We start from the raw sequence: 25,145 nt of genomic DNA, 5'->3' as shown, positions 1-25,145 counted from the left end.
TCCTCCGTATGAGCAGCACCTGCCAAGTGCTGAGGCCGTCCCTGACTGAGCACTGCTGCACCCTGGGGTCCCCTGGCTGAGCCATAACAGCTCATTGATCTCCATCTGTCACCAGAGCTGCATCCTCTGGTACAGGGGTGCAAGGCTGGGGCAGGGCTGGCACAGGGGGTGCCAGGAAGGTCACATTGCCACAGCCCACAGGAGGCACAGCTGCCAATAACTGGGTAAAATCTGCCTCTGCTTGGCTGGGACTGAGAATTTGCTGTTCATCACCCTGCTCCAGAGCTCTAATTATTTCTTTATAGTGCCAGTACAGCCCTGCCAGGCTCCGAGCTGAGGCTGCCTGAATTAATTGACCAACAGAAGGCAAATAGACTTTGCCCATTCTAAGCACCCATTCAGTCCTTTCCCAGCAGCTGTCACTGCTGTCACTGCACCAACCTGGGCTCCTGGGCCTGTTCCTTGGCATTGAGCAGCCTGGGAAAAAGAGAAGAGATGTGAACGAGTGAGAGTCGCATCAAATCATTTCTAAATATCATTGTGCAGAGTTTGCATTTAATGTGCTGGCCACACACGGTTTTCATTTACTCAATTGAACAATTAATTACATGGCTTGAGCACAGGAACTCTGCAGCATTTTCCCCTTGCTCAGCAGCATCCCCACACTCACACACCAGCTCCTGTATCAGACTGACCATTGCACGTGAACTGACAGCTCCACACTGCAAACACTCCCATGGTTATCTGGTCCTTGGGGTGAGGGGAGGGATTCCCACCTGCCCAAACACCATCTGGCCCCCCAGGCCAGGCCATGCACCTTTCTGTCCACACAACACACACCAGCAAAGCAAAGCAGATGTTTTTGTCCCCACTATGAACTGTCAAGAGCAAGAAATCACCCCCTCAACCACTCTGCAGCTGGAGCACAGGCTCCCACCTTGACACACACATTATTTAACAAAACAAGACATCAATTCACACCTAGCTGCTATTAAAACTGTCCCTTACCTGCCACCCTTGCTAAAGTGGCACTTCCCCCCAGAACACTGAAATGACCCACACAGACAAGCCAGGGCAGGATTAGTGGTTGGTTTTACTCAGGTATTTAGATATCTTTTTATTGCCATCTTCAGTCATGGTTCAATAAATACAAAATTAACAAAAATGTCAATAGATTTTTATTACATTTATTATTGTTATTATTATTATTATTATTATTATTATTATTAAATATTCCAAACCAACTGAGATTCCCTGGAGATGTCTGACTATAGTTCAAACATGAGATGCACACAGTGTCTCTTGTGATATTATATTACATTTATCTCAAGCTTATAAAAATATATATTGACTTCTTGAGTGTGTATTTACAGTATTTAACAGGTGGCTAATGAATATAAAAGCATCTGGAGATGAACCAACTTGATTCCTGTTTCGTTTCATGTGAGGGGGGTGTTGCAGGTGCTGCTCCCCCAGCACTGGGACTCCCCCAGCCCAGGCAGGAGCCTCACACTGTGCTAGAGGCTGGATGGGAAGAGACCAGAATCATTTTGAGGCATTTCCCTTGGTTGAGCAGCTCCAAAACAGCATTGCTAATTAATTTAATTATACCACTTCCCCAAGGAGAGGGTCTGAGAGGATGCAAGTTAATTTTAAAATCATAACAACAATCTATAGTCTAATCTACTCATTTTGTTATTCCATATTGGTGAGGATGAGCAGGGAGAGGGGGAGAAGACCTGGAATCAAACTGGTTCAACCCCCTGCCTAGAGACCTGTAATATACTTTATAGATAAAATGTAAACATGAAGAACACATAAATTGCACTTGATCCTTGGGATTGGGCATTTCACCAAATGCAGAGCTCAGTTCACTGCTCTTCCTCTTCAGGGTGGGAAACAGTGGGATGGCAAGTGACCAACCTGACTGGACATGGGCCAGGCTTAATTTATTTCTGCTAAAAACTCTAACCAAGAGACATTGGGGAGTGTTGTTTGAAGAGAGAGAGCTTGTTTTGCTCACAGTGTGTGCGGGCAGAGCGATCACCGTGCTGGACCCAGGGGCTGCCCCAGGGCCCTTCACTCAATCCCCACTCAGATCCCCATCCTCTGGGAGCAGGCTGACAGGAAGGCCTGACTGGAGCAGATTTCCAGCCTCACTGTGAGCATCTCCCACAGCCTTCATCCCGCTTGTAAACCTTTGCCTTCCAGCATTAATAATTCACTCACAATACTTATGGATGATAATAAATGCCCTACAAAACTCCGTACGGGGCTGCAAAGACACATTTAATGAACTAACTTGAAGGAAATTGTATTATTAAGGAGATGCTATTTATGTCTTCGTCAGGGATCAGGCTGCAGCCATGGGAGCTGCCAGCGTGGCAGGCAGGCAGCACTGTGCTCACAAAACAAAGTGTGGATGTGCCCTGGACTGCCTGATGTGCCCTGGATTGCTTGGATGCAGCACCATTTGCTCTGCTCTTTACCAGAGACACCAACTGAGGTGTCAAACACTCAGTGAAGTAACTCTCAGAGAAGAAGAGATGCGGCTGGGAAAGACTTTCCTTCAGCACAGATGGGGAAAGTCACCTCCCAGGAGCTGGGAGCTGGGTGAGAGCTGTGCTCTGCTCTCTAAAAATAAAAGCAATAAAAGCTCCTTGTGGGGTTGCTGGGATCTGTCAGGTTGTATAAAAGTATCCATGGATTCACCAGCAGAATGCTAGATACAAAAACATCAGCTCTGGATTAAGACAGTGCACAAAAGTCCATCCCACCCTGTGAACTCAATTACCACCTAAAATGGCATCACTACAGTTTGACTCATCTTACAAAACAGTGCCAGGGAGAGCCACGTCCCCCCAGGCATAACACATTATCCCAGGAACCCTGGGCTGCCCCGGCTCAGGGGACGGAGGCCCTGCTCTCCTGCTACATGGAATGACGTATTTGGCAGCACCCAGATATTCCCACAGCCCACCTGAGACCCCCAGGTTTCACAGGCAGGGCCAGCTGGGGCCAGTGGGCAGCTCCTCCCCAGGAGTGCCAGGCTGGTGCTCTGCACCTCTGCAGGGCCCTGCTTCACACCTGCACTCCCCGGCCGTGCATCTGGATCACCTGGGCCCGCAGGGTCTGGATCCCACTCAGGATGGTCTTCTGGTGCTCCACCAGCGTGATCCCCAGGCTGAGGATGTCTCTGCAAAACGAGCCCCACGTCAGGCAGGACAAACCAGCCCTGACTGCCACGTGCCCCAACACCGACTGCTCCCAGGCAAGGGCAGCACAGGTTCCAGGCATGCAGGAGCAAGAAATCCCCAACCTTTAGTCCCAGCTGAAGCAATACTGACACTGAGCAGGAACCCCGGGCTCACAGGAGCCTGTAGCACACCAAGCACGGGACAGCTCCAACCCCACCACCCTGTGCTGTGGCACAGCAGCTTATCAGGAAATCACTCTGGATTTGGCTCTGCTCTGGCAGGGGAAGGAAACACTGATCTCCCTGCGCCCACGACACGAGGTTACAGCCACGAAACCGGGTCACTTACTGGGCTGTCATCCTGGCCACCGACTCCAGGTAGCAGTAGCCCGCAGCAGTGAAGTTGTCTTTGTACCTGCCCATTTCTATCGTTTCCAGCCACTCGCCCACAGAGCTGAAAGATGGGAAGGCTGAGAAGGTTCGCTCGGAGAAGGGGATGGATGTGCCATGGGACCTGCCAACAGAGCGGGTGGTGAGGAGGGAGCGGGGCAGGGCACGGCAGCGGGGGACGGGCAGGCACGGCAAGAGAGTGGTCACCTGGGGCACGTGGAGCTGGGGCACTTCGGGGGCTCCAGACTCTGCACCAGCTTGCTGAGGACATTGTGGATGTGGGAGAACTTGGGCCTCTGGCTGCGGTCCTTCTGCCAGCACTGGAGCATCAGCTGGTGCAGGGGTGGCTGGCAGTTGGCTGGGGCGGGCAGGCGGAACCCGTCCTCCACAGCCTTCATCACCTGAGGGAGGGGACGGGAGGGGCTGGGGTCAGCTGTGCAATGCAAATCAAAGGCAAACTCTGGGGCAAACTCTGGGGCAAACCTCCCTCCCCACACCCCACCCAGGAGCAGCAGCAGCTCCTCTGTGTGCCGCAAAGCCACCACACACCACCAGCAATCACCACCCCCTCATCTACCACCACACACCACCAGCAATCACCACACCCTCATCTACCACCACACACCATCAGCAATCGCCACCCCCTCATCCACTCACGTCCTGGTGGGACATGTCCCAGTAGGGTCTCTCGCCGTAGGACATGACCTCCCACATGACGATGCCGAAGCTCCACACGTCGCTGGCTGGGCTGAAGTGGTGATACTGGATGGCCTCGGGGGCTGACCACAGCACCAGGCTCTTCCCTCGCTGCACGGGCAGAAGGGCAGGAGTGACGTGCTCGCCCAGCGGGACGTGGCCAGTGCTGGCCATTCCCAGGTGGCCACTTATCGGCCAACGTGCCCTGCCTGGCACCGCAAACCCACGGGCCACGAGCACGTTTAGTACTAAGAGAAAACTTCTCCCTCAATTTGTTTAAAATGACAGTGCAACTGTACAGCACATGGGAGTGCAAGTCCTGAAATATTAATGGGAGAGGAGAATGTCCCCAGGAAGAGCTGATGGCATTTTACACATTAATATTTAATGAAAACCACCTCAGAGCTGCACAAACACAAGTCCCTTTGCCCTGACTTGTTCTCCTGTAATGAACCATCCCCATGCTGGCATCTGCAGAGCCCTCTGCAGACGCACTTGGGGAAGCAGGTGACAGAGACCACTGCTAATTGTAATTAACAGCGGGGAGACCTTGACCCCAAAGCCACACAGCCCTGCAGCACAGTGGGAAAAGCCAGGGCTCCTGCTGGGCTGTCCATCCTGTGCCTCTGCAGGAGGCTCCATCCCCACGGCACAGCAGGGCTGGAACAGGCATGGTGCTGGGCTGCTGCTGTGCAGTTCCCTGCCCAAACACACTGCATTTCTATCTGAGAAAGGAGCTGAAGGTGCAGAGGCCCCGTTCATACCTGAGGAACAAAATGGGAGCATAAAAAAGGGAAATGCAGCTCACCATGGTGGAGAAGATGGTTTCCATCTTATCTTCCTGTGGCCGTCTGAAGCCCGTGATCTTGCACACCAGGCTGCTGCTCACAAGGACCTTGTGTGCAGCCAGGCTCTTGTGCACGTAGCCCATCTCTGCCAGGTAGGCCATGCCAGAGGCAATGCCCTGCAGCATGCAGACCAGCTGCGAGCCCGTCAACTGCCCCTCGTGTTTCTTTGAGAGCAGAGGAGGAAAAGCCAGAGGTGAGCAATGGGGACACAGCCAGCAGAGCCTGGGCTGGGCAGACCCCCCAGCACTCACCCTGAGAAAGGAGTCCAGCAGGCCATTCCCCAGGTACTCCATCACTATCATCATGGTGCTCCCTGCACAGACAGACAAGGAGCAGGGCGTGAGTGCCACCATCCCTCAGGCAGTCTGGACACCACAGGGGTCAGAAATCCAGGTGCCAATCCCTCCCTTGCCCTGGAGAAGACGAGGACTTTATCTTGGCCAGGCTGCAAGGAGCACTGGGTCCGAGGCTTTCCTGTCATTCCCAGCTAGGATCCTACTGGATTCCAGTATCAGAAATTCCTTTCATCAAGACTCTGAACCACATCACAAAGGACAGCACAGCCCAGTGAAAGCAAAAGCACCCAGCTCAGCCAGAATACTTCCTTTCCTAATAAAAAGCCTAGTTAGCACACGTGCTCCAGTTCCTTTGGATTTACATGAATACCCATTTAACTGCTGCATCTGGAGCCTGGTTCAGCACACACACTCATGGGAGAGAGCCAGAGCAGTCGGGCTCATCTGTTTTACTGACAGAATCTCACTTCAATTTGCTTTTATTAAAAGTCCACGGGTTTGGTTGCTAAGCCAGTCCCACTACCTGCATTTATTAATCTAGCTGGGAGCTTTCTATCAATCATCAAAATGCAAAACCAGCTGATACACGTGGGAACATCTGATCTCCCAGGAGCCAACTGGACCTCCAGCATCAGGTCACTGCTCCAACGCAGCAGCACGAGTTCATTGCTGCACAGGAGCCTCCCGGGACCCCAGGAGTGATGACCCCTCTGGTGATGACCCCCATACCTCTGGTGATGACCCCCTCCAGGCGGATGACGTTGGAGTGGTCGAACTGGCCCATGGTGCAGGCCTCGGCCAGGAAGGAGAGCTGCTGCTTCTGGGAGCAGCCTGCCCGCAGCGTCTGGATGGCCACGGGCAGCTCCCGCTTGCTGGGCAGCTTCAGGCACCCCCGGCACAGCTCCCCGAACTCCCCTGGGCAGCAGAGAGAGGGGTGAGACAGGGCCATGGCTGCTCAGCACCTGAGCACTCAGCACCTTCCCCAGGACCTGCCCTGGATCACCCTTGGCCTTCTCCAGAGCCCCTCGGGTGTTCTCTCCACCCTCTGCTCCAGTGCACGTTGTGTTTTATCCCACAGGAGGAGGATTAACCCCTTGTCACTGAGCTCATGCTCCAGAGCCTGGTTGCTCTGCCTCCCAGCTTGACATGTGGAGGAGCCAAGCACGGCAGGGCCAGAGGGCTCCTGCAGTGCTTGAGGGGGAACATCCCACTGCAGAGCCACACGCTGCACAACAGGAGCTGTGGGATTCCCAACATAAAAAGCCGATATTGGCTTTACAGCAAAAAGTGTGTAGCTATGAATAGCTTTATTGATTTGAAAATCAGGTTCTTGTTGGATCAGCAGTGAGACAAACACACCTCCAAATTCCTTAGATTTAAACGTCTTCCTGATTAATTTATTTCCTGATTTTTCAAACACCAGTTTGATTCTGAAAGGTGCAGGGGTTCATCTGAGCTGCTCCTTGCCACAGCTCAGAGACAACCTTGTCCCCTCCTCAGTGTCCTCTCCCCTTCAACGCTGTCCTTCAGCTGCAGGAAAAGCCCTTCCCTCCTCCCTTTCTCCACCTCTGCTGCTGCTGCAGCTGAATTTCTCTTTAAGAAAAGAAATGACAAAGAATGATGGTGTTTCCCACGTTCTGGCACACAGTAGCCATTAAGGCTCTAAGGCCCGGCTGGGGGATTTTAATTTGCTTTTAAATTTTAGGCAGTGAAGTTGATGAAAATCAATAAATCATTAGGTTCACATACTTATAAAGAGTTTTCATGTTGCTGTCAAACTGCCCAGATGCAGGTAATTGCTGATGCTTTCTGGTCCACATGGCACTCGCTTGGCTGTGCTCAGTGTCTCAGAAAAACACCAGGAATGTGGAACCAAGCTCCCAGACAAAATCCTCGCCACCCCCACTCGTAACCTCCCCTGCAGGCAGGTGCCCCTGAGACAGGAGCAATGTCACAGCACTGCCATGGCCCAGCACACGGGGTGAGAGGGGAGGCACAGCCCCTGGCATGGCCACCACCCCACAGAACTTGCCTGTCCTGATGATTCTCTCAATTTTTATGCTGGCATTATCCAGCTCCTTGGCAAAGAGGTGCACAGCCTGCATGGGATCTTCGCAGGTGTCGGGGTCGATGTACGTCCTCCTGGTCGGTATTTTAACTGCAGGAAAGGCAGAAACAGCAGATGAGAAGGGCTCAGCAGAGCTTCCCCCCACCCATCCTGGGAAACACTCCCAGCTTATCCGTTTCCAGGGCTGTGGGCAGGACCAACGTGCCACCTTTCTATAAGCAAAGCAAAAGACTCGGTTCTAAGGTTTCTAAAAGGTTTTTTTTGAGATTAAGCAAACCCAACTGCTCTGCTCCACTGCTACAACCCCTGGGTAAAGGAGAGTGGCCCCTTTGCTCTGGTGCAGTTCCCACCCTCCAAAGCCAATTGAAACAGCCAAGGCAGGCTCTGCTACTCCTGAAGTGCTTTGGGGAGCAGAAGAGCACGTGTGCACAGGCATGTGCCAGGAATCAAATAAACTCATCAATCCTGACATCTGAATTCCCTCTGACAACTGTTGTCTGTAAAACTGTTGCTGCTCAATAAACCAGAGTAGCCACAGAAAACAAGGCTGTTTGCTCACGTTTGTAAGAAGCCAACAGAACAATTCCTACACCCCCTGGAAGGCTGCAAATATCCCCATTTCCTCTGGCATGCAGTGATCCGCACACAGGAAGGACAGACACTGGCTCATGGAGCTGTCACAGTCCCCAGAGAGCCTCGCTGTGCCTGCCCCTGCTCTGGGATAATGCAGGATGACAACACTTCAAAAGTGAGGACTCAGGGCTGCTTTGGTGGGAGCTGGGTTATTAACAGCAGTAAATTCAGGGATCCCCACAGTCGCACCAGCCGCTTACAGTGGAAGTACAGCTCCTCGTCCCCATCCTGGCTGGCTTTGCTGTACCCACATTGCCTGCAAAGAGAGTGAAGATGCATTCCAGCAGCTGGGCAGCACCCCCTGCCCCAGCCCAAACCCCCCTGGTCCGTACCCAGCCCCTCTCACCTCCTCCAGACCATCACTCCGATCACGGTGGACACCAGCACCGTCAGCCCCGCGATGGCCACCACCACGATGATGAGCACGGGGTTCTGCTCACTGGAGGCCACTCTCACTGTGGGAGGGAAGCAGAGCCCGTCAGCTCCATGCCCTGGGGCAGGTCTGAGGAGAGGAACCACCCTGGTCACTGCTGCCATGGCCTGCCCACGTCCTGCAGCCAGCAGGGCCGTGGGACCAGCCACCCGCCCGCTCTTCACCATCCTCACAACGATTCATGTTCTGGCTCAGCTTTATGAACTCAAGCTGGTGGGATCAGCCCAGCATGCTGGGCAGTGCTGCAGGCACAGATGGAGCAATCCAGTGCTGCTGCACTAGCTCCTGGTTTTGTTAATCAGAGCTGAGGAAGATTCCTGTTTATCAGAGGGACATATCAAAATTTATGGCTTACAAATAGTTTTCCTTCATCACACCAGCTCTTCCTGCTTTTGCAAACAGGGGTATTAAAAAGCTACATTCTCTATAAAATTTTTATTGGCTTCAATTCATTCTGAAACATCTTCTGTGTGGCAAATGGAGGCAATTTAAAGCCTTGTTAAACACAATCTGCAGGAGTCGTACTGAGTCAGCCAGCTCAGGCTTGCACTTCCAGCCAAGGTGGGGGATTGTGCTGAAGCCCAACATTCCTCCTCCAGCCCTCTTTTAGTGAAATAAGATGCTTCTGAACCACAGTTATGAATGGGAACTGAAAAGGAAAAGCCCCAGCAGAAAACACTGATGCTGGCTGTCCTGAACCAGCCAAGCAGAGGACAAGCCAACTGCCTGCTGAGCCAGGACAGCAGCAGGGTGGAAGGGAAGGAGGAGCAGTCACATGTTAAGCACATTTTTGGGCAACCTCAGCCAAAGAGCAGAGACTGTCCCAGCCTCCACACTAGAGAGTGGCTGCTCTCACTGACACTGCACTGAGCCAGGACAGGAACCCCCGGGACAGGAACCCCCGGGACAGGAACCCCGGGACAGGAACCCCCAGGACAGGCAGAGCACCAAGACCAAACACATTCAAAACCAACGGGAAAATGCAAGGACAGCAGGTTCCTGGACGTGCCCTTAGACCTGGAGCAGCAGAACCAGAGGAACAGGTGCTGCTCCATAAATCCAGGAGCAGCTGGGGCAGGAGCTGTGAGCACAGCATCCCCATGGCCCAGCTCAGAGCCCTGACAGGGACAGGGACACGAGCCTTGCTGCACTTACATTCTGCCAGCGTCTCCACTTCAATGCCAGGGTTGTAGTTCCCATAGTCTGGAGAGGAAGATGTTCGGATTTGGAAGATATAGAGGGTACCAGGCTTCAGGTTATTGACCGTCACGGCCGTTGATGTGGTTTTCACAGTTGAGTAACTTTGATCTCTCTGATCCTGTGAAATAATGAGATACCTGAGATGGAGCTGGACTGACAGCTGTGCTGCAGAGTTGGCACAGCACAGCCACATCCTTGCCTCTGGGCCCTGTCAGGAAGCCTGTCCAAGCAGCCAAGCCCCAACAGAAACAATACCTTCACTGGATGTCTCATTAATAGAAATTACATGGGAAGGTCACAGGAAATGGCAGCTAGAGCTGGATGAGGTGCTATGAGATCGGGGGAGGATGGGGTGGTGGAGAGCAGCTGTGTCATCCTGCACAGCTCCTTCCCCCTGCACCAGGGCTCAGCTGTGGTGCTGTGCAGCCCCATCCTGCTCCCCTGCTGCAGTCATTTAGCCCTGGAGTAAATCCACATAGACTGGCAAACACTGAGGAATCACAGCTGGCAGGTGGAGACCCGAGGAGCACAGGCAGTGTCCCAGCCCCACATCCAGCATGGGCAGTGTCCCAGCCCCATGGTCCAGCACAGGCAGTGTCCCAGCCCCACATCCAGCACAGGCAGTGTCCCAGCCCCACGTCCAGCACGGGCAGTGGTCACTCACTGCACCACTCACATCACTACCAAATGTGTTTTCCATTTGATATACTTTTCCTCTAGAATCTCCACAGTTAAAGCAAAAGCTTTAAAAGCAAAGATTAGGAACTAAGTTGATTTTCATGTCAGCATCAAGAGCCTCATTTCAGTGAACAATTGCTAAACTGTAGCTAAATTTCCCACCCAAGCGGGACGGATCCTCATTTCATACCCCAAGTATTGTGTTGCTGCAGCCCATTTGCACAGGAATTACCATCTCGGGCTCCAGCATTTGCCCTCCCCCACAGATCCCTCCTCTCAAATCTATCAGATGCTGAAAATCACATTAATATGAATCAGCTTCATGGTAGCTGGTTTCTAAATACAGAACCCTGACACGTCACCTGCGCACTGTGCCTGACACACCGTCAGCTCCACAACGAGCTGAGCACACGCAGATAAGGTAATTTGCAGAACTGTGTCATAAACTGCATTTATTTTGATTTAGAGCCTTGCCCTTGCTCTGCCCACCGGTATTTCTTCTAAAATTCCCAACCCACTGTACCTGTCAAAAAGCAGCAAATTTTAAAATCAAGAGACTGTCACTCCTGCTGTGTGAAGGGCCACTCACAGCTCACTACAGCAGCAGGTTCATGGCCCTCGGTCCTAAATCAGCGCAGAGCACAAGATCCACCACTGTCCCAGAGAGCAGGCTGGGAACACAGAGGCCATCTCCTCGAGGATGTAGGACTGTGGTGTCACAGTCCTGCCTGGCTGGTGTCACACGGTGGGTGGGTGATGGGGACCAGGATGGGGGGCACAGGCAGCACCCGGTGCTGTGCTCCTGAGAGCAGACCTGGCCGGCAGGAGAAGGACCCAGAGCTGACCGGGGCACAAGCAGAGCCCAAGGTGGTGCCCAGCACGTACCTTCTCGTAGTACTTGACCTCGTACTCGGTGCCGTTGGAGGTTTGGAATCCTGGCTCCTGCCACGACAGGGAGACGCTCTTCTGCTCCACTTTATCCGTGCGGATGTCGGTGACAGGATTTGGTGCTGGAAAAGCACAGAGGAAAGGGGCAGTGACTGCAGTGCTGCCTCAGGAAAACCCTCAACAAACCCTGCCCTGTGCCAACAAACAGCTGGGAGTATGGGAGGGCCTCCTGCCAGCCTGCCCTGCCCTGAGCACAGCCTGTGCCCCATGAGCTGCCAGTGTATTTCTGGTCAGCACGTGCTCCACGCTGCAGCTCCCTCCCTGACACATGAACCCATTTAGTTCATCCACTGCAAGATGCACTTGTCAACTACTCCCATTTTACCCAAGTTTGGCTCCAAAACAGTCTCCAGCCTGTGCAGCCTGGTCACAGCCCTCAGACACAGCAAAAGGTGCACGGGGATGTGACTGTTTCCAGCTTGTCCCACTTCCCATGAAATCAGGACATTTGCTGGACCCGTCTCTGTCCCACAGAGATGCCTGTGGAGAGGAACAAGTCCCTGGAAAGCAAACTTAAGTATCTGTGAAATTTTGTATTTATTACTTAGTTCATTAATCTTCACTGAAGAAGAAAGCCCTCCTTATGTTTTATTCATGGTGATTTGCTCCTTGATTCCAAGTCCCTTTGGCTCCCACGTAGCTCCCAGTGCCCACACGTGGCTCCCTCCACTGTGACCCACCCCATGGCCTGGGACATCATCAGACATAATCCCCCAGTGAATTCACTGGCCCCAGAGCTGGCTTTGAAGGAGACATTGAACTGTCCCTGTGTAAGGAACAGGGAGGGAGCTCAGCCCCAGCACGAAGCACAGCAGGAAGGTCAGTGAGCTCTGTCTGTGTGGTGGTGAAGGGCCAGTGCTGACAACACCCACCTGTGGTGAAGGTTCCCCCAACTCCTGCCTCAAGTCCAGCTCCTGTAAACTAAGCTAAGTGCTCCTTGCTGTGTTATATGATTCTCATCAATAAAATATCACACAACTGCCCTCCTGTATCTCTGAATCCAGCAAATGGACTGGAGAGACCTGAACGTGTGGTCTTGACTGTTAACAAAGTCATCAGGAAAAATCCCACTCACTCAGGAACAGGCTGTAGAGCAGAGCCCATGGTACATGCCAGAAAAGCAGGCACCAGCCTCAAACAGGTTTAAAAAGCATTAAAGAAAATCACACAGGCTATAAAGCATTTCACACTGTGAAAAAAATGTGTTTCCCATCAATATTTTAAGCTCCCCTAACATTGCCTCTATTCTGAAAAAGCAAACATTAAATTATTCACCACTCTGCCTGATTTTATAAACTCCATTCCCTTGTACGTGGGTTTTCTCCTCTTGATTAAGCAGTGCAGCAGCAGAACAGGCATAAAACTAGATGTGGGACCGTGTCCCTCCCTGGAATGATCCACTGTATCCAAAACCTGCCCTCAGCGAGGGCACCAAACACCTCTGTGCCCTGCCCTTGTGCCCAACAGAGCCATCTCTCCCCTCCCTCACCAGTTACCAACATCCCAACACAGAACACGCCCTGGGCACCATCCCAGGCAGCTCCCACCTCAGAGTTCTCCATTCCAAACCAGAGAAGCTGCCTCTCAAGTCAGCAGGCAGCTCTTTTAGGGTGAAAACCCCAGAAGTGCAGACCTTCACCCCAGAACTGGCTCATCCCACATCCCCACGGCCCCCTGGGCACTGCACCAGCCCCAGGCACACGCAGGAAATCTGCTTCAGAGGACCCAATCCCAGCCAAAATGCCTTTCCACTCTCAGGAAGAAGGATGCATTCAACCACTGGCTGCATTATTAATCTGCAGCAGATTTAAAAGCCCTTTAAGGCAGGAGCTGATCCCTGCCAGAAATACAAATGACACAGGCCCAGAGTGCACATTTACATGGCTAATGCAGCTCTGCTCCTGCAGGTGAACAGCTCTGCTCACTCCTCAAACACTTTTATTTAGTCTCATGCTGGGGCCAGATTAGAAAAAACACAGTATTAATTTTGCCTCCTGCAGACTAAATTGCATCTCTTCTTTTCCCTGCAAATACAGGGAACGACGGCCAGTTCCCTCTGGTGACTGCTGGAGGGGAGGGGCAGCACAGATCTGCACTCAGAGCTGGATTAGAGGGGCTAAATAGGGTCTTGTTTCTTGTTTAATTTTTCCTCTGAACCTGCATATCTGCAGCCAGAGCCCCCCTGCTGCTGCAAATGAGTTCCAAGATCATGGCATGACAGCCCCCATGGGCTGTTCAGACATCCCTGCTGTTCAGGCATCCCTGGAGTCTCCTCTCTCTTGACCTCTGGCCCCATCTGGCATTTCTGTGGTGGCCTCTAATGACGAGGGGCTGCAGGGTTGGGGCTCCAGGAGATGCCATGCTCTGCAGAGCAGCTCCACACGCCATCTGTGCCAGCCATGGCTGCATGTCCTGCCTGCACAGGGTCCCCTCCTCAAACTCAGCTGCACAGCTGCCTCTCCAGGAGAGGACCTTCTCCCCACCTTCTGCCCCTCTTTGCCAGTGGGCACAGGTTAACCATCACCATCACCCCTTGCCCAGAGTGCCAAGGCAAGAGGAGCCAGGGCACAGGGCAGCCCCAGCCTGGCATTGCCCAGGAGGGGACACCTTCAGCAGCAAAAACTGTCCATGTTCCAAGAAACTCCCCGAGCCTCAGCTGCTCAGGTAATTCCAAACCACCATCTGCATCTGGAGACTTGACAGCTCAATGAGAGACATTGATTTTGAGCAGATTACAGGATTAATTATCCACATTCTTCATGTGCATTTCAGTTCCCTCAGGAGTACACAGTGTTGAGTAAGAGATTCCCACTTCCCAAGGGGAAAAGCTGCTCTGAGGAGCCAAGGTACAGGCTGGCATCACCGACTTGCTGCTTTGCTCCCTGAGAGGACAGGGCATTTGCTGCCCATACCTGGCCTCTTGTGTCAAGCTCAAACCCGGAGCCCCAGGCAAGGAGAGAGCTCCAGAGCACTGGTCCCTCTGCCTGCACCAGACTGGAGGAATGGCTCATTATCAGACCTCCCCCTATTAAGCTCACCCTTCCCCAGCCTGTTCACTGGCCTGAGCTTGAGAGGCAGAAGATCTTCCCAGAGCAAAATCCATCCTTGAACAGCCAAGATCCTAATGAGAAATGACATCTCTGCTGAGGAGCAGTCTGCAGCACAGCATCCCCCCACGGATCCACGGGATTATGGTATGAGGGAAGAGAAAGCAACAACGTGCAAAGAAACATTTGATTGAGTGGTGGGAAAATTATTTATAAGATCAAAGTTTAATCTCTTCAGATGAAATTGTTGGCCAATTCCTGCCAAGAGGTATGTGAGGATCATCTGTCTCCATTAACTGTGGTTTGGCAAAGGGTTTTCATGCAAATTAATAATGTAACTGCAGGGGAATGGACAAGGACACAACAAGCCAAAGCTGACTGTCCTTTGGCACAGCCAACAGCCAAGGAAGGACCAACCCCTCTGGCCAGGACCTCATCCACAGGCAGCCAGGAGCCTGCTTCCCCTCACCTGAGGGAACAGAAATGCCACATGGGAAACGGAAGGGAATAATTATGCCAAGAAATTGTGTCCAGAGACCAGCGCAGGATAAAGAGAGAAAATAATTTTTTTTGTTTCCAAAGGATAGACAACATTTGAATTATCTGGATTAAGGAGGATTTTTTGTGAATGGGCTGAAAATGTTGCTCCATCAAAGGTATTTTTCTGTGATCTGTAAATTCACCTGCAGCCGGATCACAGAGCAGGCTCATCCCCTTGCAGCCCAGGCTGTCACCACACTCACTCCTTGCCTCCCCGTGGCACCCACCACAACCCCCTGAGAGTGCCAGTCTTTGTCCACCCCTCTGCCAGCACCGAGCACCACCTGTGCCACCGGGGCAAACCCAGTGGAATCAGGGCACTGCCACAGCACAGGCCTGTGGAGCACGAGGACAGTCCCCACCCCAGCTCCAGACCCCAGCCCCTGTGTGCCACCCCAGCTCCAGACCCCAGCCCGTGTGTGCCACCCCCACGCCAGCCCGTGGCCGTACCTGCATGGCCAGTGGTCACGTTGACCTCGGCGTACTGCGGCCCCGGCAGCGGGCTGACCCCCGAGACCCCGTTGAGGGCTGCCACGCGGATGGTGTAGTTGGCGTGAGGCAGCAGGTTCACCAGGGTGACCGTGGGCTCCACCAGCCCCGTCTGCTGTGGCACGAAGCCCACGCTGCTGCCACACTGCTCGCAGCGGCCCCGCGGCCCCGCCGGGCACCGGCCACACCACAGGCTGTAGGTCAGGTCGCTGCGGCCGCCGGCGTCGGCCGGGGCACTCCACTGCAGCACCAGGGACGACTGCCGCAGGCTGTACACCAGGTTCCTCGGGGCAGAGGGCGGGCCTGCAAACACAGGAGTGTCTTTGCACGGGTGCCAGGACAAGCCTACGGGTCCTGTGGGAGCAGCAGCACAGGCTGGCAGAGCGTGAGAGCGTGACCCGGGCAGCCACAGCACGGGGTGGCACAAGGGGACACGGAGGCACCGGTGTGTGCAGCACGGTGGGACACGGGACAGGGGATCCCTGCTGGAGTGACGTGTGTGCACCACAAGTCGCAGTTCACACCGTGTGTGAGAAGCACCCCACTGGACCCAGCACCTCCCCAGGGTTCAGCCCAGGAGCACACCAGTGGTCACACCAGTGGTCGGACACTGCCCAGCCATGCCCGGCAGAGCTGGAGGGCTCCTCATTGCTGTGCCAGCAGCTGGACAGCAACAGCATCCATCACTGAAGCAGCTGGAGTCCAATCCAATTAACTAGAGGCCATTTAATTAAAATCTGTGAACTATAGCGACTAAATGACTGTGCCCCAGTTTTACCGGGGAGTCTGAGAACCTGACCATGCGTCTGTCTCATCAGACTGCAGCCTGAGCCTGCGAGCTCCACGGCACAGGGACAGCCCCTCCATCCCCTCCCCACTGCAGACAGGATCCCCAGGGATGTGCTCCCACAGCTGAGGACACAGTGCAGGTGGGGACAGCCTGGGACAGCCCTGGGCACCCCCAGCTCTGTGCTGCAGGACACACACAGTGCCTGGACCCCGTTCCCACGAGGAGACGTACGTGTGCAGGACGCAGACGGGGGGTCTGACGGAGACCTGGAATAGTTCTTCTGGCACGAACAGAACGTGGAGGCTTCCTCGTGTGTGAAGCTGTGCTCAGGGCATGGAGAGCAGAGAGAGAGATGGAGGGAGACCTTGTAAAATCCTGGAAGGCAAGCTGAAAGAGAGAGGGGGAGTTATGGGAAGAGCACCACAGGCTGACTGGGAACACATCTGATGACTGCATTTCCCTGTTTCCTGGGACATCTTTTGCTGCTGCTGGCCAGCAGACACCACCCTCTGAGCTTTCCTTGAGCATCTACATGATTCTGGCACCAAGCAAGGTGTGCATTGGTTTGACCCAGGAGAGACATTTGGGTAGCTCTGCACTGACTTCCATAGTAAATGTCATTCCCTGCTTAGGGCACTAGACAGACCAGGAAAAACTATCAACCATTAAAATGATTCCCAAAACTTCCAGCTCCCTCTTTAGATTCGAGAAACCAAACCAAAACTAACATTACATTCATAGAATGGAGACAGAGCTTGCTTTTTCCTTTAGTTAGGCAGCACTGACCACGACACAGGGCAGAAATATCCTGCGTCAGGCAGGACAGGAAAATCAATCCTGTTTACAAACATGACAGGATCCAGCTAAGCCCAGAGCCCCTATCCCTTGGATGTGCCTGTCACACAGTTCTGACATTTCATCATCGGAATTTGAACATTTGCATTTAGAAGCATCTTTCAGACTGTTCCCCCCTGTTTTCTAACAGTCAGATGTAACTTTACCGAAGTATCTGTCATTAATAATGTCACAAAATGCCCCAATTTGCACGTCCCAGGAACAGGCACCACAACCCCGTGTGAGCACATCCCACAAGGAGTCGTGGGCTTCACTTGCTAATTTTGTTCCTTGGTTGCCCAAAACTTGCCCTTGAGAAGAACAAAGGCACCCAGCACATGTGATGCATCATGTGTGTGTCTCTGTTTCTTTCTTCAGATAAACTCCCACCCTCTTCCACCTCATCCTACGAGTATTTTTCTTGCTCTCCAGCTGGTTTAGGTGTCCTTGTCATTTTGCAGTGCTCATTTCTGCAGTGGGTACGTGACAGCTCTCGAGAGATCAGGTCATCAATTTATAGAATGAAATTCTCTTTTCTGTGAACTATTTTCTATCCTGTTCCTTGTCCTCTGGTACTACCACAACTAAATTGTTAAACAATAAAATTCAATAATTCATTCTCCCAGAGGCAAAGAGAAGCAGCCATATGGGTCAGACGGATCAATCATCTCTCTCCAGCTCCACCACTGCTGACCACAGAAGCTCCTCAGGGCGTGTCTGATCCACGTCACTGACAGAGGGAGAACGTTCCCCCTTCCATGTAACACTGTCTGCACACACAGTCAAACCAGCAGCAGAACAAGCCACACTGATTTGTGCTGCAGGTTGGCTGATTACCCAGCACAAAGCAACCATGGGAAGGGCTCCTCTTCCCACCTCATCTGACACGGCCCCTCGGACGGGACTGGATGTCTCTGTCAAGAAACAGCAATGTCCTCTTTGGTTCCCAGCCTGTGCCATAGGGACAGCAGGGGCAATTGAGGATGCAGAGCTGGAAAATGCATGGTTTCCTACTCCTGTGGCACAGGACAGCTTTCATTTTCCCTCCCCTGCAAAGTCCTGCCAGCAGCAGAAGTGCTGCATGTGCCAGCGTGGATCAATAACGACCATGGCCTCACTCAAAACACCTACACTGGCATTTATAATTAACACTACAACTTGGTTGTCTTCCAAAATCAATTTCTTTCTAGTTTTTGTCATGGAATTGTATTTGACAAAGTTCATCTGCTTTAATGTGTGTTAATTTTCTCTGTTGAAGTAGACATTCATAAAAATGATCTTTAGGAAAGCCACACCTGGGAGAACACGCAGCCAGCACCGAGGGGTGTTGCAGAGAGAACTAGAACAGCACCTGGGGGCTGAGGTGCCCCAGCAGCCTGACAAACTCTCCTGGCAAAGGGCAGACTGGGAGAACTGGGGCCCCCCGAGCTCTCAGACTGGCATCCAGCCCCCTGTGAGCAACTCTCAAACCTGCAACCTCCCCATTGTCATCAAAGCTGTTCCCAAAACATCTCTCCCAAGAGTCCTTGCTCCTGCTGATCCCTCACTGAACTGGGTCGGCACAGCCGGCCTCCATCTATCTTAATTCCACCCTCAAGCCAAGCAAGTCACTGTTTATTATGTTCCAAACATTTCATCAGTGCTTCAGAGGTGAGGTGCCTCAGGCCAGTGCAGCAGAAGGGACAGGGCAGCAGCCCCAAGGAGGGACAAACACTGCCAGCCAGTGCCTGCAGACAAGGACACACTGCCCAAACCAGACAGGGCACCTTGTGCAGAACACTGGTGGAACAGAGCTTCAGTGTGTGCTGAGCTGCCAAAGAGCCTTATTGACAAACATCCTCAGGGGAGAGAGAGGCTCCTGCCCCCTCCATGCTGGGTTTGGGATCTTGCCTTGTCTCATGGCCCCAGCTGTGATCAATGCCCCAGGCAGAGCAATGCCCTGCAGCCTGTGGAGAGGAGGGACAGCACTCATGTCCAATCTCCACACCGGGGTGAGAGGAACAAAGTCAGCATGAGGAACGATCGATCAGAGCACTGAGTCAGGTCTCTGGCTCCTCTTTCCTTGGCTCCATGCCTGCCAGCACGGGAATCTTGGGCTGCCTCACTTGAGAGAATCCAAAAGCACTTTGCCTTCCACACAGTTTGGGGGTTTTTAATAAGTGGTTTTAAATATCACTTTCTAGCAGCCTGTGGTCCAACATGTTCCCAGCAACTCTGACACCTTTAGGCAATGCTACTCTGTAATTTTTGCCCTTGCTAAATAACTTGAAGAGCACCAGAATGAAAACCTGTGTCCAAGGGCAAGATCTTTGTGCATCCCCAGCAATGAACTCTTACCAGCTGAAATTAAATTCGGTGATTTAGTCCAGAAGAAAATTAAATACACAAAAATATTTAGTAAGACAGTCTTGAAATATCTAACAGAGTGCATTTGCTGAATCCAGCCAAGACTGACAGAACCTTGTTGCTATTTATGTTCCTCAAGGACACACTGAAGCAGGCACATCCACTGAGCCAAGTGCAATTTACTGTTGTCTCTCTCAGTTCCCTAATGGATCCACCCAGGGAAGGACTGGCTGACCGGCCTCTCCAGGACACCCCGTCCCTGCTGAGCACTTTGGCTCACACAGATCCCTCAGCAAGGCACGTCCCCACACCATTTCAACAGCACATCCAGCATGTCCATCCAGCAGCCAGGTATCCATAACTTAACCTGACAGGAATTCTGCAAACTACTTGTGGTGCTTATAATTTTTGGAGTAGTTTGCTCTGAAATTGTCACAGAGCAATTTGTGCCTGGCTCTGCCACCATTTCCATTGCCATAATTATTTCAGACATACTGTGAACCAGTGACGTAAAACGCAATCCCAAAGCCTGATAATGACTCCCCAGAGAGAGAAGAGAGAGCCCATTTTCCACAGGTGTTCCATGTGCATGGCTGATGGGAAGCAGCACCCACCATCCAGCATTACAGCTGCTGCAGGAGGTGTCACTGATATTCCAGATTCAGTCAGCAGAAAGCTCTCCACCCCTCTGGACTGTCACTTTGCCCAGGTCACAAAGGGGCTCCAGCCATGTTCTGACAGAGCACAACACCCAAGAGGAGAGAGCCAAAATGTAGCTCACACAGAAAATCAAAGCACACATTTCCAGGGTGATTATTCCTCCAGTGACAGGCCCAGATTGGCTCCCACAGCCCCTGCTCACTGCCCTGATCCCACCCCACATCCCACCCCACAACCCGTGTCCCCAGCTCCGGCCCTGCCCAGGACCAGCTCAGTGCAGCTGTGCTGACCCTGCAGGCACAGGGCCTGGCTGTGGGATGCCCACGGCTGCATCTGTGATGAAAGCAAAACCTGGGGCTTTGTGCAACTTACAGAGTCCCAGGAGGAAAAATAAACTTATTATGCATAATCCTCCAGTATCAGTCAGCAGATAAAATACACTCCAGGAGCACATACAGGTTTGTAAGCTAATGTATAAAAGATGAAACAAATAAAAAGCCCCAAGTGCTGTACATTTGTCAGAGCCCCTTTGGAGCAGTGGTGCAGGACAGGAGAATGGACAGAGAAAAGCTTGGCTTTCCTGCAGCAGGAATTAGTGGGGTCTGAAGGCCTATTTTTTTTTTCATCTCTCCTAATTTCACAGTGAGGGCACAAACATTATCTTGGGCCAGGATGCTTTTGGCACTTAAATCAGGGTTACAGGGATGCCAGCTCTGACCGAGTTCAAATGCGTTCACCAGTTCACCTCCTGCATCCCCGTCAGTGCCACAGCCCCGCTGCCACCACCTCCTGCCAGCACGACCCCGGCCCTGCCACACCATGGCACCAGCAGCACCAAAACCCTCACCACCTCCAGGCCACCACCCAGACCTCTCAGGCCCACAGGAGCTGTGACAGAGACTCTGGCCAAGAAGTTCCACAGGCCAGCAGACTCGTACCTGTTGAGCTCTCCAAAGCCACAGGTATGGGAGCACAGTGGTGGGACCAGGTGTGCTGTGCCATTACCTTTCCCCAAACTCCCACTGTATCCACCTGCCTCCAGCTCACGGGCTTTTGTCCTCATTGAAGAATTTCCACAGCCCTGGCTGCTTTCTTCAGAAAGCTTTTAAAGCTATTCACTTAGCACTATGCTAATGCAGGGCTACAAAACAAACACAAAACTTTCAGCCCTTAAAAACTATTTTCTGATATTTAACCAGACATCAGACGCTGCTCCACAGAGAGTGACTAATGACCTGCTTTCTGTGAGAGGGGAGAAAAACTTAATTATGTCCATTAAATTACTTCAAATATTTTTCCTCTGAGAATATGAATTATTTAAACTCAACACAGAGAAACCTGAAACATTAGCAAAAGCCTTCTGGGACTCACTATGTAAATCCCCCCTTGAAACAGATGGGGAAAGCATGGCGAGCTGCCACGCAGCCACTGAAGCAATCAACAGCACTGAGATTTCAATTCCATAGCTTTAATAAGGTCTTCTTAAGGAGAAGCCACTGTCCGGGGCTCTGGGAAGAGCGTCCCACTGCCTGGAAGGAGGAGGCACCATCAGCACAGTGTAAAACTGAAAAGCCTCGAGTTGTTCCTGAGGGACAGATCCGATTCCGCTGGAAAAGCTCCTATCGCACCACCCGCCTCAAGTGCAGGGGACCTCTACCTGTCTGGGACTTATCCAGCTGTTTTCTCTCAATCTTTATTGGAGGTGAAAAAGGAGAGGTCCATGGTATCACTTGGACACAAGGCACGGGCAGCAAAGGGTCTTTTCAGCCGTGTTTTACTGAGGAACTCATCCCCTCTGCCAGGTCCCAGCTGGCAGGAAGGTGCCCAGGGACAGCATTAGCCCTGGAACTCTCTTTGTTCACACACTCCAAGGAGGAGCACAGCAGCCAGTATCCCACATTCAGGGTTGATCACACACCTGGCTCTCACCTGCCTTCAAAAGTGAGATGGAAGTAGTCACAGACCCTGGTAGGTTAGTGGGACACCCATTAAGGCACAGGGTGCCCATTTTTACAGCTGCCATTAAACAAAACCTTCTGAGCTGCAAAGTCACCAAATTATTAAACAGCACGACAACAGCAATAATAATGTTCCAGACTAATTTTAACATTACAGATAAAGTTGTGGGAAATGCCTGATGGCATCCAGAGCTCTGGCACTGCCCAGCCAGCACCGTGCTGCAGAGCAGCCCCAGGCAGTGTGTCCCACCTTCCCAACCACCACCCTCCAAATGAAGCTCTGGTGGTTCGCTGGGGAGCTGCCATTGCCCAAAGAAACATATTGCTGACAATAGGCAATTCCACTTGTCCAAGCTGTGCTCAGGCACCTGAGTGGTCTGGCAGCAGCACAGACTGACACAGATAAAAAGCTGCCAGAGGACACCAAGGGCCACCTTTACCTCTGCATCCCCCGTCCTTCTCCTCAAAGCCGGGGCCACACGTGCATTTCCCGATGGGGACCAGCCACTCGCCCTCAGTGCTGCAGTGCATCCGGGGGGGATTATCCACGTCCACCTCAGCATGAGTGACACAAGTGCCCTTAACTTCCACCAGCGTCGCGAAGGCCGTCTCTGCCACCGTGTCTGGGAACACGGCCAAGTTCTGCACGGTGCTGAGGCATTTCTTGTAATAGACCCGCACAGAGACCAGCGCCACACAGGCGCCCATGTCCTGGAAGCCCAGGTGGAAGCCTCTCTTGCTCAGGTGCCCTATCTCCCTCAGCTCGGTGTTCAGCTTCATCTTGCGCTCGCCCAGGTCCCCCTGTGTGAAACTCTCGTCAGCAGCGATGGTGTCGATCTTGGTGTGCTTGTTCTCGTGGACGCTCCGGCCCAGGTCGGAGTCAGACTCCACATAGTACAAGTTGAAAGTCTCCTTGCAGGTGCTCATCACGCCAGGGATGCTGTTGCAGTCCCGCAGGGTGAACTTGAGCTCGATGAAGATCCTCTGACCGTCGCGCCTGGCGATCCAGCCCGTCTGCAGCCAGTTGTTCTGGTTGGGCTCCATGACATTGCACACCTGGTACGTGCGGATCGGCCTGTAGTTCTCATCCACGCCGCTGATCTCTTCCCACTGGAAGGGGACATCCAGACAGCATTACTACACTAGTCACACCGTCATATGAGGACATCAAACACCTTTGCACACAGCAGCAGCAGCTTCTCTGCCAGGAGAAGTTTTAGCTGGAACAGGACAAATCCTCTGACTGCAAGTGAAATGGTGTTTCCCCAAAGCTACCAGCAGAGATTCTGATCAGCGAAATGATGATTCAACCCTCACAGCCTGAATGACGACCTGGCAATTTCCCAAAGCAATTCTTTCTGGGGGTAAATTTATGCAAAATAGCCAAAATGTACCCAAAACAGAGTTTCTTCTGCAGACAAACAGCTGGGCTGCACAGATGACTCCAGGATCTATCACTATTCCCTCTGAACACTTTGTTTTCATTCCAGAAAAGCAGTTGTAGACCGACCCCAGCAGCAAAGCCAGGGCCTGATCAAACAAACCCTACATGACACAGAGCTCCTGACAACTCCTCCAGCCACAGCCCTCAGAGTCCAGGGGCTGGACTGATCCCTAGCCCTCATGCTGGTGTGCAAACCACAACACAAAGCCTTAACTGGCCAGTGTTTATCTGCTTGTTTTAGGAGTGTAAAATCCATTTCGAGGAGGGACTCCACAGCAGTTGCACTCAGCCAACACCCCTCTGTTCCCTGGGGTGCCTGGTGCTGATCATGACAAATTGCCCATCGCCCCTGGAACGAGGAGACCCCACGGCTGCCAGTCCCCACCCCAGCTCCGTGGAAGCAAAGTGCTCATACTGCAGGACTTCAAATGCTGCTGAGCACCGAGAGGCCAACAGACCCTCTCGGGTGGTGCAGGGGGGCAGTCCCACCATTGTGCTTACCCCGTTCGACGGGTGCGAGGTCCAGCCCAGCTCTGCCTGAGATTCCTTCGAGTCCAGCAGGACAACTGCAGGGAAGACAACATGTTAGCAAACCCACTGACACAGGAGACGCCGGTAAAATCCACCCAGTCCATCCACCGGGAAGCTCAGTGCCATGCTGCGCTGGGTCCCAGGGCACGGGAGCAGCCGTGTCGTCACCGTGTGAGGACCGTGCGCTGCAGAGCTCTCACTGCACACCCACAACAACCTCGCAGGCAGCTCACCAGTGCCCTAACGAGTGTGCCATCCCAGGGACGATCCCTCTAACACCACAGCCAACCCCGCCACTGTGCCGTGCCTGTAGCGTGCGGATACTGGCACTGAAAGGTACCGGCGGCTGCTTTGAAACAGGGATTTCCCTGGCAGACGACACCCTTCTTCCACAAAACAGCCAATTCTTTCTTTGACAGGAAGAGCTATTTTCCTCAATTCACAGCTTCACGATGCTTCCACATCTCCAGCCGGCAAACAGCCACAGCCCCGGACCGGCAGGTTGAGCCTCGTCTCGGGCTCAGGCACCGGTAGCGCGGGGCGCGGCAGCGCATCCCCGGCGGCCGTTTCGCTCGGAGCGCTCCGGGATGCTCCGGGATGCTCCGGGATGCTCCGGGATGCTGCTCCCGGCGCCGGGGCCGGGCGGGTCCGTCCGTGGCAGGGCACCTCCGCGCAGACGGACAGCGGGGCTCGAACCGTGTGCCTGTCACCGTACCGGCACGAGCCCGTTCCGCCCAACGCCTCCGGTGATCGCGGGAACCGGGACGCCCCGGGCTGACCCAGCCACTCCGCGGGGACCCGGCCGGCCTCTCCCGCTCCTCCCGCAGGTCCCCGCGCCCCGGACAGCGGCGGCACATCCGCCCCACGACCCGGCCGGAGCGTCCCCGCCACCGAGCCGAGCCGGCCCCTCCCGGTACCGCAACGCGCAGCCCGACTCGCCCGCCGGGTCCGAGGCGGCGGCACCGCGCACGGGGGACACGGCGGTGCCGGAGCGGCGGGGACACGGGAGCGCGGGAGCCGCCCTCGCCCCGCCCGGCTCACCCTGCTCGGCGGCGGCGCGGGGCAGCGGCGGGAGCGGCAGGAGCAGCGGGAGCAGCGGGAGCAGGAGCGGCGGGAGCAG

The 25,145-nt window shown here is 53.4% G+C and overlaps 1 protein-coding gene across 1 annotated transcript; it reads right to left on the bottom strand.

Annotated features, from left to right (window-relative positions):
- Positions 1-1,713: 1,713 nt before the first annotated feature.
- EPHA10 (EPH receptor A10) lies at positions 1,714-24,882 on the bottom strand. The gene is made up of 17 exons (XM_027701311.1): positions 24,741-24,882; positions 23,996-24,060; positions 22,491-23,160; positions 16,484-16,639; positions 15,424-15,765; positions 11,324-11,448; positions 9,716-9,878; positions 8,474-8,582; positions 8,328-8,383; positions 7,459-7,584; positions 6,156-6,341; positions 5,382-5,443; positions 5,091-5,294; positions 4,244-4,393; positions 3,794-3,987; positions 3,546-3,710; positions 1,714-3,196 (listed from the first exon to the last, which is right to left on the bottom strand). The coding sequence occupies exons 1-17, from the start codon at positions 24,880-24,882 to the stop codon at positions 3,082-3,084; spliced, it is 3,030 nt and encodes a 1,009-aa protein (XP_027557112.1). The 3' UTR covers positions 1,714-3,081.
- Between the last annotated feature and the right edge of the window lie 263 nt (positions 24,883-25,145).

The sequence above is a fragment of the Neopelma chrysocephalum genome, unplaced genomic scaffold (assembly GCF_003984885.1).
Source record: "Neopelma chrysocephalum unplaced genomic scaffold, ASM398488v2 Primary Assembly neopelma1_155, whole genome shotgun sequence".
NCBI lineage: Eukaryota > Metazoa > Chordata > Aves > Passeriformes > Pipridae > Neopelma > Neopelma chrysocephalum.
Note: the sequence above shows the minus strand (reverse complement) of the source record. Positions and strands in the feature narration are given on the sequence as shown.